Source organism: Trachinotus anak, unplaced genomic scaffold, assembly GCF_046630095.1.
Source record: "Trachinotus anak isolate AG129_WGS33_773 ecotype Australia unplaced genomic scaffold, CSIRO_AGI_Tana_v1 ptg000005l, whole genome shotgun sequence".
Lineage (NCBI taxonomy): Eukaryota > Metazoa > Chordata > Actinopteri > Carangiformes > Carangidae > Trachinotus > Trachinotus anak.
The window spans coordinates 2,948,483-2,960,694 of NW_027273856.1; the positions used below are offsets into that span (position 1 = coordinate 2,948,483).

At 41.6% G+C, this 12,212-nt stretch overlaps 1 protein-coding gene across 3 annotated transcripts; it reads right to left on the reverse strand.

The window, feature by feature from the left end:
• Nucleotides 1–415: 415 nt before the first annotated feature.
• slc3a2a (solute carrier family 3 member 2a) lies at nt 416–6,542 on the reverse strand. Of its 3 annotated transcripts, none has more exons than XM_071477753.1 (11): nt 6,413–6,542; nt 5,052–5,263; nt 4,752–4,936; nt 3,589–3,762; nt 3,318–3,412; nt 3,090–3,226; nt 2,323–2,432; nt 1,753–1,955; nt 1,576–1,653; nt 1,237–1,456; nt 416–1,118 (listed from the first exon to the last, which is right to left on the reverse strand). In XM_071477753.1, the coding sequence occupies exons 2-11, from the start codon at nt 5,246–5,248 to the stop codon at nt 997–999; spliced, it is 1,521 nt and encodes a 506-aa protein (XP_071333854.1). In that variant the 5' UTR covers nt 5,249–5,263; nt 6,413–6,542; the 3' UTR covers nt 416–996. The 3 variants fall into 3 exon arrangements, with proteins under 3 accessions (XP_071333854.1, XP_071333855.1, XP_071333856.1); XM_071477754.1 differs by lacking the exon at nt 6,413–6,542 and adding an exon at nt 5,711–5,837; XM_071477755.1 differs by lacking the exon at nt 6,413–6,542 and adding an exon at nt 5,532–5,814.
• Nucleotides 6,543–12,212: the final 5,670 nt, after the last annotated feature.

Below are 12,212 nucleotides of genomic sequence, written 5' to 3' on the forward strand. Positions count from 1 at the left end.
GGAGAATAGCCCCAGAGACCTCTATGGAAAAAGCTGTAATAAGATACATTTGTTTGTATTTCTATCACAGGTATGTCTCTTAAAGATTATGAAAATTAAGTACACTTTCTCAGGAATTTTTTACACTCTATGGAAGGGGTTTGTGACAGTAGTGTCTTAAAGATCATCAGTGAACAACCCACTTAATGTGCAAAAGAACATTTTAGAGTCTAGTATAATGTGCCTATAAAACCTAACTCGGGATGGTGATAAAATATAGACGTGCTTCCTCTGTCAACATCTGTGACACACTTTCACACACCTGTATGCACGAATGGTGTGAACATCTTATCTGGTATTATCTCCGACATAAAGAACAGGCTCAAACAAACAACAAACTCTTAAAAAATGTGACAAAAACACAAGTGCACAGGAGTCGGTACAGAACTTTCTGTTTATTTATTTCCAATTCAGTTCACTTGACAGCCTTGAGGTCATTTGCAACAATTTTGTTTGTTTTAAAATACCTCGGACTGAGTCACCACACATTTTCAGAGATAACTTGTTTTTCTTGTGTCTTTTAGTGAGAAAAAAAAACCAATGAAGAAACTAAAAACAGAGTTTCTTAAAATCTAAAAATTAAAACCACAAAAACGGCTAAAGAAATGCCCGAAGAATAGAATGGAATGTTTTTCACACATCTGGACAAGGTGGCCGCGTCTTTTCCAAAGAACATTAAAAAAAAAGACAAAAATAAACGTGTGTAAACTTTATAAAAGCTCCCCCCTCCAAAAAAAAAAGAGCTTGTACTGGCCAGCAAATGTATGGCAGGTTTTCTTTCACCCAATTTCTTTCTGTTTTGACTAGATAAACTGACAGAAAATCCTACTTATTATGATAAAGACATAAAGTCCTGTTTCTTTTGAATATGCCATTTTATTCCTAAGGATAACAACTGTCTTTCATTTTTCTTAACAAGGAAAACCTAGTTCGCTTTCCTATAGATTGGCGCCATCTTTAGCCCGTATAGGGGAACTGCAGCAGGATGGCTTCTCCGGGTTCCAGAGTGAGTTTGTCCAAGCTGACTGTCTTGTCAGCAGTTAGCTTTACTGTGGCTGTCTCTGGCAACTCGACTCCCTCTGTAGGAACAAGGATAATGTTAAAAACATGGACACAAAAACTAACTATTGTCAATGTGTGTTGCTGAGTATGACAAATTACATCTTAACTAGATATTTGTGTTGAACTGAAACTTGCCTGTAGGTGCCAGCGAGAGTGTGAGTGTCTCAGGTTGTTCTCCCCAGTTAACAGCTGTTATAAATCTATCGCTCTGGTCCCACACACGGAGGAAAGCGAGGGAGGAGGGAGAGGAGTAGAGAGGGTAGTAGTCGCCGTGGAGGAGAGAGCGCTCTTTGCCTCGCAAGTCGCTGAGGGATCTGAACCATTTCCTTACAGAAGCCTGTTCCTTCCGCTGAGCCTGTAAATGTGAAAATCGAGGACATGTTTTTAGAAACACTGACAGTTAATTAATGTTTTTGACCATGCCCTCACTAGTTTGGTGACAGACACACAGATATTTCATGAAAACAATCTTACCTCAGCAGCCTCACTAACATCTGCGCCTTCAGCAGGTTCCTTCTCTACATCCCAAATCATCTTAGGATATTTTTCACCCTAATAAGGAAACAAGAGGTGAATAACAAAGGTTACACTCTGTAAGAGCTGTAAGGTTGTTGAAACATTTGAACTGATCTTGTCCGTTTTATTGCTTACCTGTACTTTCTGAAGGCCGATCTCATCTCCATAAGTAAACACTGGGGTCCCGGGCATGGTAAACAGCAGGAGGTGGTAAAGACGGATCAGGGATGAACTGTTTGCTACTGTAGACAGCTGGTCCAGTTGGGCAGCACCTAGACCCCAGCCCAGACTTCTCTGCTGAGAGTGAAGGGTGTCTATGTTCTTGATACGCTCCTTACCTGCAGATATTCAGGTCAAAATATTCACATGTAAAGCACCAGCAGCTGGTTGGTTTTCACTCAAAAAATTGTTGTTTTTCTTGATTTAGACACTAAAAAAGTCACAAGGGAATACAAATGGAAAAAAAAACAAACAAAAAAAACAGCATAACCCACATTACTATGGAGGAGGAGGTGTGGTGTGATTAATATGGGCATGGCAATGGATGATTAAATGCTAATAGAAAATCTTTAAATTCATAAGTGTAATCTGTCCAAACTATTGTGATGTTTTGTTCAAAATAATAGGAACCAGCCAAAAACTGGAGAAGAAGAACACTTGATACACATTCAAGCATGGCCAGACAAACAGGACACTCAAACCAACCTCCATTTCCGCTGCTGAGCAGGTCGGACACAACAAGATCAACACCAGTGGTATTGACGAGCTGAGACACCTCTGCAGCCGACCTGCTTTCAACTACTCCAATCAAGGCCCTGAGCAGAAGAAAACAGGGTCAGATTAGTGACATTATAGAGCAATGGTTTATACTGACACCTGACACTGGTTTCAGTCAGTGGAAAGTAGAAAATGTTGAGTTATATCATAACTCGTTTTAAGTAAAGCACAGAATCCCTCCTCGAATGTTAAATATCTGATTCAAAAGTCAAGTCTGTCATTCCTCAAATCCTCCACAAGGTGTCGCTTTGACACGAGTGTAAAGCCCCACTGGTCTGTGTTTGCCTTTCTTGTTGACCCAGTTCTCCCTGACCCCCACCCACAGTCCCCTGTAGCACTGGAATGTCTTTTATCTCTATGTCCTCTCTAAAAACACAACGCTGTCAGCTGACATTTTACTGACATTTTGAAAATTGCTTTCTCAAAAGTGATGGGTCCTAAAAATTCTTCACTAAGTTTAAATTCCATTTTTTGGAGCTTCATTCAGAAAATAGCAACTTGAGCTCTGTGTTTGTCCTAATACTAGAAAATTATTCATATAAACCAATCCAGTTCAGTCATTGTTCAAAACTGATTTCCTTGTATCTGCAGGAAAATAGCTACATTCATACCAAAGTCTTGCAAAATAAAAAGTGTGTGTTCCTGCACAGACTGTCTATTTATGGTGATCCAAAGGAAGTGGCCGCCATAGTTACCTCTTCTTGGTGTCCTCAGTGCGGTTGCCCTGGACAACAGCTTGCAGTTTTGACCATTCAAGAGAGCTGGCAGGAATAGTCAAGTCAGACAGTTTGATGCCATCAACACCCAAACTCAGCCAGTGCTCTGCTGCAGCCTGGAAGAGAACAAGAGCACTTTAGCTACAACAGTTCAGTGACATGGATTCAGTGAATTAAGGACCACAGGTCATAGTGTGTGTGTCCTACCTTGACTTTTTCGATCACTTCCTCAGTACCAGCAGCATTGAACCAGGGGGCATCTCCCAGGTAGTTTGGAGTCAGGTCAAGCACCACAGAAATGCCTGAGAAAAAACAGAAGGCAAAAGTCTGCTTACAGCACCTGGGCTTGAGCAGTCGAGCAAACATTCACACTGACATAAGGTCCTACTTTGTCATTATTGACTGTGATTCATAAAGATGGTCTGAGCTTTTAAACTCAAATAACTATAATAAATAAATCACATGTTTGAAGACCTACCCTTCTTGTGGGCCTTTTCCAGCAAAGTGACCAAGTCTTCCGCTTTTCCCTGTTTTGGGTCGACTGTCTCAAGTTCCAGGGTGGTTGGCTCGTTGGCCTGGACAGTATGAAGAGGGCCGAGAACCAGGCCTTTCACCTTCAACTGGTTCAGAGCGTCCAACTTTTCGGTAACACCTACAGACAAATAGAGGGAAGGAGAATGAAATGTCGCCACATGTCAGTGTGAATTTCACATTGGACAACAGAGAGCTGGTGTGTAAAAGGTAGCAGGGTCAGAGGATTAGATGAGAGGGCACAAGGCTAGAGGGCAAAAGAGACAGTGAAGTAAAGAAAAAATGAGCAAAGATAAGGGTGAATCCTGCTGCTCTCATGAGCTGGTATTGACTCTAGGCAGGAGCATGTGAATGGCTCCCCCCACACCCTCTGCTGGCCATGTGAAGTCTGAGTACAAGAGGGTCCTTTGTGAAAACACAGTCACGTGTGGCTTTTGGAATTCTGCCCATGGCTTGTTGGAGACCCGAGTGCTCACGAGTAATTCACAGTAGTACAACCTGTCCTTCCTTCCTGCCCTTAAAAAAACCTTACATGGTTGAAATTTAAAACTGGAAAATGAAGGCTTAACTGTTGCTGTCTTTCAAGGGGCATTTAATGAAAATAGAAAGCCTAAAGGAGAATAGTTTTAGCACTTTTGAATCTGAAATGAAGTCTATAAGACGTCTAAGAAATACATATGAGCACACCACAAAAAAAAATGTACTGTATTGCTCAACTTTAACCTCAAATGAGTAGGAGAGATATGAAAGAAATGACTTAAGGGTTTTCTGTGTTCTTTAGACCTTGAGTCACTCAGTCTCTGCCTATTCAGCAGTTTAGTATCTGGCCAGTCGGAATAGGTCACGCAGGGCTGAGGAAACTCAAGACATTGTCACAAGACTTATCCTGTGTGAACTGGAGTGGGATACCACGTCATTGCCAGACCACTTTGTAAATAATCTCTAAATCTTATTTTGGGAGTAAGGATGACACCATCAGCAAAAAAAGACCATGCAAACAGCAGCAACAAAGGGTATAAGCCTTAACATAAGTCTGCAAGGCATGGAAAACACTGTATATTTACCAGTGAAAAAAAACGCATACTTGTTTCAAGTCCTAAGATACTCTACCTTCCATTCCATCAGCGAAAGCTGCGAGGTCAGGGATCTGGTACAGGGGTCCTTCGTTCCACCAGTTCATCTCAGGGAGGGGTTTACAGCGAGGAGCCTGGACTATGATTACAATGGCTCCGGCCAGCATGCCTACCCAGCCCAGCCAAAACAGCACAAGAAGGACCCAACGGGTTCGCACCCATCTGCAAAAGGGAAAAAATGTTAGTGTGATCATTTATTTTGTGCCACATGCCAATCCAAGTGTACCTTTATACATTGAGAAAGTATTTCTGGCAACTGTAGAATAATAGCGCTTACCCTGGAGTACCAGCAACCTTCATCAGCTCCTCTTTGGACAGGCCGGTGAATGTCACCTCGTCCTCGGGGACCTTCAGCTTGACGCTGCCATTCTTCTCTCCACCCGCTGCCTGGCCATCGCCTGTCATGGGCTGCTTCTCAGGATCCAGCTCATTCAGCTCCACGTCCTTCATGTCGATCTCTGTGTCTTTATTCATGATTAAATCTGATTTCTTTAGAGGCGGAGGGACAGAGGGGTGGATAACAGTGGGAAAGACAAAGAAACACACATTGTCAAGTTAACTGACCAAGTTGCCTCTCCGGGGCTGAAAGGGTGTTGGCCCTAAACACTTGTTCTCAGCAAAAAAAAAAAAAAAAAAAAAAGCCTACGTAACGAAACGTGACCAAAAACAAGCAGAAAAAAAAGAGAACAGACTCCATGAGTGGGGGGGTCCGTCACATTTTGGGTCACTTGAGCTGTTAATGTATTATATACAGTACCTTATAGCTATGGCGTGAAAAAAAGCTAGGCTAGCTAGCTAATTACCAAAGCAGAAATAAATGGCTGTTGCTAGTTAACGCCTAACAGTTTACAGACAAAAGACAAAAACTAAACCTTCATGAAAACAAACGTTAAATAATTATTCTACCCTTCGCAGTTAAAGCATTTGTTCCTGTACCGTAAAACTCAACTGGACGGACAACTCTTGGAAACGTGTCCAACAGTTGGCTGATGACACAGCAGCCGCCAGTTACACAACATGTTCGGTCCCAAACAACAGCGCCGGCGGAAACAATCTGGCCTTCACAATAAGAGCGGGGTGTTAGCTTAACGTTAGCTTCCATTGCTATCCTTTTTTTTTTTTTCTCTCTCAATCCTGCACGTTAATTATCTCTCTTTTGTTTTTACTTGTATTTACATTTGTATTTTTTCAATTTAAAAAAAAAAGTAAAATGTTAGTTGTCATATATGGGACATCGAAAATAGAGAGTAATTACTAAAAATGCTATGTTCAGTAGTAAACACGTGTTCTGAATAAACACCACATGTATTTTGTTTTAGTTGCTGTATGGACTTCCGGTCTTGGCTGGTATGTGCTCGTTTGTCAAATGATGTAAATAAATAAAAAAATCTTTAAAAGTCGAATATCAGTCCCACTCGTTTGTCGAATAAGTCCCAGTAAAAAAAGTGAAACTAGACTTTAAGAAGTTTGACACAGCAGGCTGTAATTGATCTTTTTTGGGGGGGAGATATTGAAATCGAGCACCATCATCTGCGGAGACACGAGGCTCTGAAACGATGTCCCTTCCTTACCACTTTTCACCTCAGACCTAAACAGACTTTAGTGGAAGAAAACACGGTGAAGTAAATGAAATATTACCTGTAAAGAAAAAAGATGTACGCTCCGTCCACTTTTCTGTGTTTTCTCCTTGTCGTTTATCCTTTGGTCTCTCCGTTTATCTAATTACCGGGAGGCTCAGTGTGTATTTGTCCTCCTTGTTGCTCCGCCCACAGAGGGATGAGCGAATACCTGCTCCCTCCCTCCCCCTCTCTGCCTCCCCCCCAGGAAAAGCTGAACAAACAAACACACCAACAAACAAACTGACTTCACATTAATCTGCACCCCATGCCCCAAACTGACAGTGAGTGAGTAGTTCAGGTTGTTAGACTAATTACTTGCACCATTTTTGTCAGAATCTACTCTGCACCCTCACTCACTGATGTTGGTATCAGGCCGTTACATCCAACACATGCTCATGTTTGTTGTGTCTGTCTTTACATAGTGTCAGCCTGTTCCAAAAGACACAACATGCATAACTCCACAGCTGTTTTGCCCGGGGCTTATGTGTTATGTGTAAATCTGAGGTAAAATTGTCTTCACTCACTGGAGCATACAGTAAACAGGGGCTAAAAATGGTGGCATGGCGGTGGGCGACAGCCATCACAGGCCGTAATAACTGTATTGCGTTTAATTGTGCTGCAAAATCCTCATGACACAGTGACAGGGCGTTTAGGCTGAAAATGTTTTGTTAGAATTGTTAGCAACAACTTACAAATTCAGCTTGGTTCTGCAAAGTGCAAACCTTTCCTGAGGATAATATAATCAGTTACATAAGCCATGTGCTGGCCAACCGGTAGTTGGATCGATTGCATACTATCTAGTCTCCTGGTGAGGCCTTTAACCCAGTTGATTAGTGGATATTGCCGCTCTGTTCTTCACTAATCTTATTCAACCCAGACTTCCTGTCTGTTTATTCAAACCTCAGTTGCACCATTTTCTTCCCTCCCTCGACGACTGATTGAATCAACAGTCGCTGATTAATCTATTCACTCTGATGTCATCATGTTGATATCATAGTGCTTAGAAATTGAACAAAGTAATTGAAAATTCCCTCTGAGATGAATTGGACTTTGATGCCTTCTCAGCTTTTTCAAACACAGGTGGAGTCATACAAGCCTTGGCAGAGGTAATTACTAAGTGATTAATCAATATTAAGCAATAATGTGATAATGTATTAAATGGTTTATATTGAATTAGAGAGAACAGTTATGAGCTGTCCTCCTGTCCCTGCTGGTGCTCTGAAGCCCTCCCCAGCTGTTGTTGACCTTCATTGAGTTACACTAACAGCAGACTTCTGGGAAAAGCGCCCACAATACTTAATGTCATCTCCATAAACTGCCACGGCGTGTTTCAAACCATATTTGGACAGGTTACACTATGTACTGCCATTGCTATATTTTTTTGTAGCCTAATTATTACAATGAAGCATAGGAGAATGAGAGTGTTGTTTATCTCAGTAAGCATCCTGAGAGCCCATCAAAGGCTCCATCATTGGATCTGTGTGTAAATACGACCTCAAATAATCATTTCCCATCACTGCCCATCTGTTGTATTGGTCATTGTTGTTGTTTTTGGTCTTTTTCTCACTGTTTCCTCAGTTTTCAAAGTGCAAGCACTGATATACATTTACACAGCAATGACTGGATGGATTTACTGGCTGACCTTTTTTTTTTTTTATCTTTTCCTGCTTTGCTATTAAAGCCTATACTGCTCTCATATCGGCACTGTCTCTGTCTCTCTACATATAGAGGAAAGTAAACATCTTTATGTAGTGACAGGTAACTTCAGGAACACGCTCCACCACTTCGCCCTTGTGTGACTGTACCTGCAGGTGTGTGCTTGTGTTCACTTATATATATGTTCATCCCCTATCCAATTGCCCTGGAGGTCTTTTGGCTTTTGTCTTGTATGACAAACCGTAAACCACAGAAAACCACAATTTTGCTCATTTTTTCCATTGTTTTCAAAGCATGGTCTCGGGACCACTGGCTTTTATTTGATTTGCCTGGAATAATGTGAAAATGCAGGTTTATTTAATATTCAGATTTCACTCTTACTCCTGCTACCTTGCCACATGTATTGCAGCCAGGTCGGTATGAACATGCTCGCAATGACATCTTTCTATATGTTTTCCATCTTTGGGTTTTGGACAGCTTTTACTCAGAGGCAGCTCCCAGGCTGCTGTGTGTCTCTTTTTGGGATCTATGATGTTATAACCTGTCATAACCCCGCTGTTATTGAACTTCTGATTTTGTGTCTGGTGCTGGAAAGTGTAGCAACATGACGTTACTGGCAGTGCTTCATAAATTCATAACTGGTAAGTGTATGTTTTATTGCGGAGATGGTCCTGTTAGGCACAGTCACGCTCATGAATGTGCTATCTTGATTTCCCTATTAGACAAACACACACGCACACACACCATCTGTTTCTGTACTTATCTCAGCCTGTTGATCGTGTGTGTTTCACTGCGTCAGGTTGTGACAGGGCTGCTGGCTGATGGGAACACACTGTGCTGTTGATCCAGAAAGGATAAGTGGAAATGGTAAAAGGACCATCTCCTCTTAACTTTTCTCCTTTCACAGATTTACTGGAACAAAAGAAAACAGGGAAAGAGGAAAGAGACAGATGAGTGGTTGCAGGGAACAGGAGTAAGGAGGAGTGGCCAAGAAAAGGGGGAAGTGCAAAAATAAACGGGGGAAAGGGCAGAGAGAAAGAGAGGAGGGGGCAGGGAGGTGTAAACATGTTTATGAGATGAGGCTGAGGCAAAACTTGGAACAAAATTTGTGATGGAACATGGCCGCAGGTAAAAACAGCACTGAGTTAAAGCAAAACTGTTTGTGTCTTTCCCACAGTCCTGTCCTGTTGTCATTGTGCTGTCATCGTGCCTGCTTCTGGAAAGTGTAGTGTTAATGTTGTCGGAGCCCTGTTGAGTCTTCACATCTCTAACACCCTGAACTTACAGCCTCTCAAACTATGTGACACCAATTCACATGTTTTGCAAACTGGCTGTGTTATCAGGCTCCATAAACTCAGATTCTATTGTAGAGCCTCTGTGCTTTGTTTATGCCTCTGGCAGGAGAAGGGGGGGGGGGGGGGCAGTAAATCCATACACACACACACACACAAAAAAGGAGAGGGAGGAAAGAAGGGCAACATTGCTGCATAGTTTTGTCTGTTTTCCCTGAGACGTTGCAGCGATTACTGTACATTACATTACACTGGTGCCTTTAAGGACACAGCAGTTTACAGGAGAGATCAGTTATTATTAAAGCATAAAATGCTGCATGCTCATCCACAAATTAAAAGTTGCATTCACGGCTGATTCTGTCATTTTAATTCTTAAAGTATCTTCAAGTTTATTCCACAGAACACAAAAGCAAGTTAACACATCACTATAGGTTGTGTTTAGAAACTTTAGAAGTATAGTTCCGAGTCAGGGCTGGACGCACACACACATGAATGCACACACAGGGCCTCACTATAAATCCTTGTCTGATCCCTCGGAGAGAGTTTATTTTGCAAGACAGCATGAGCTTAAAAAAAAAAAAAAAAAAAAAAAAAAAACACATCAGGGCAGACCTGGACCAGTTTAGACCAGTCTGGCTGAGGTCTGCGCTTTCATCTCATTGTTTCACTTCACTGTGCACTGATATAGTTCAGACTCAGCCAGTGTGGTTCTGGGAAACTCGGCTTTCATTTAATCTAAAAAAAAAAGAAAAAAAAGGCGTCATGTTCATGTGTTCACAGATTGATTTATTCAGCTTTTGAACAAGCATGAACCTGTTTTTCTTCTCAAATGTCGAGTCAACAGGAAAATCTGTGTGATACGATATTCATTTTTGTGTCCTGGATACAGTGTCAGAATGTCAGGAAAGAGATATTCAGAAAACAATGTACATATAAAGGTGGGAGTTTATGCAGTTTATGCAACAGACACATTTAATAACATACAATCATCTTCATAGGGACTTTGTCATATTGTGTAATGTTATTGCTTTATGTCCAATTGCACTGATATCACTGGCATATTGCAGGTGTACATTAACCCACTGGGTTTTATGTAAGTGTCGCAGTGATATCTGAATCCACACACCCCATGCTGCTGATTGCACATTCAAATAGCATTTCTTTCTGTCTATCATACATTTCCTCCTCTTCTTTTCTCTTTTGTTTGTTCCCCTCTTTCTCTTTAGATGGGACTGTGTGGCCCAGTTTTCCCCTCACAGACAAAGAGGAGACTGTTCACCATGGAAAGCCTCCCTCTCCAACTGCACTGGCATGAATGGGGAACTAATACAGACAAAGCAAACACTGATTAGTTCATCAGTACAATCACCACACAAACACATCAAAAATACATGAAAGATTATAATAACACATATATATAGCACAAAAACTACATGTGGTACAAGAATCAGGAATAAAAAAAAAACGCACAATCAACAGCAACATACGCTGCTAGTATGGTTTCTATAGACAGCCCTAACTTTCATGACAAATTAAAATATATCTCTCATATCAGCCTGTCTCATATCAGGCTCATTTCACATCTCCCTCTCTCACAGTCGACGTCCATCTCTTTCTCATTCGTGCGCTCTCCTCTCTCTGTCCTTTACACTGGCCTGCTCTCTAGTTGCTTCGGTTTTTTCCTCCCCCTTTCACTCCCTGAACCTCATTCCCTCTTCTCAGCCCCTTTCTCTCCTCCTATTGCCGTCTCTTTCTGTCATTAAGAAGAATGGTTGGACGTTATGTAAGAATGCTCCTTTCTGTGAGAGGAATTTCAAACAGTTGTGGATTAAACTTGCAGTGCTCTCTCTCTCTCTCTCTTCTCCTTCAGGAGAGCAGAGTGCTGGGCCCACTACCCAGAAGTCGATGGATTGAAACCATCCTCTGCTTTGTTGTATATAACATCCTCTCATTGTCACAGACTCTACCCATTCACTGTCCACCAATATATCTTCATGAAGTCACCTACGCACATCTGTATGTGAGAGTATTGAAATCATCATGAATGCACATTAGCGCTGTGGCCTGAACCTGTTTGCTGCTGCTGCGTGGAACAGAGGTTGTCATTAAAGCCAAACCAGACGCACAGGTTGTCTTTGATTAAATATTTACCTCATCTGTGTCTGCCAACATTTTCCCTTCAATTTAACAAGTAATTACCGTAGTGCAAGGCAGCACAGTGACGATGAACTCTGACCTTTGAGCTGCAGCCAGTTGAATATCAACTCACACTTCACCTACCTCCTGCTCAAGGCATTGGGGAGGTTTTGACTACATGGTACAAAACCTTGACCAAAGCTTTTCTGAATATTATGGCTTTACCAATGCCTCCGAGTCTGTAAAAAGGAACTAAAATGAACATTAATATTGTAAGGTGTTGACCTCAAAATTTCAAAGAGAGGAGCTGTGAAATGAACAAGAGCTTGGGAGAAAGGTGGAGAGCATTGTTGCACAGCTTGAACTTCCTCAGCATTACAGTTATGTCTGCTGTGTTTGTCTTTGATGTATTGTTTCAAACAGGGTATGTCCAAGACTCTTATGTGCTTTTCTTATTTTAGCATCTTTGACACAGAGGCACAGACAGTCCTGTTAGTTTACCTACAAGCATTCAGAGAAGGGATTTACACTGCTTACCAGGAAGCTGTCATCAAATAAAATTCATAAAACTGCATTTGACCAGGTCATTTATCAGTCCCTAATACATCCATGCCCCTGATCCACTTCAGTACACTATACTTCACTGAGTAAATTAGTCTTTAGCGCCCCCTGGAGTATTGTAATGTTCCTTACATTTATAAGCCAATATGGCAGTAGACAGTAATGCTTATTATG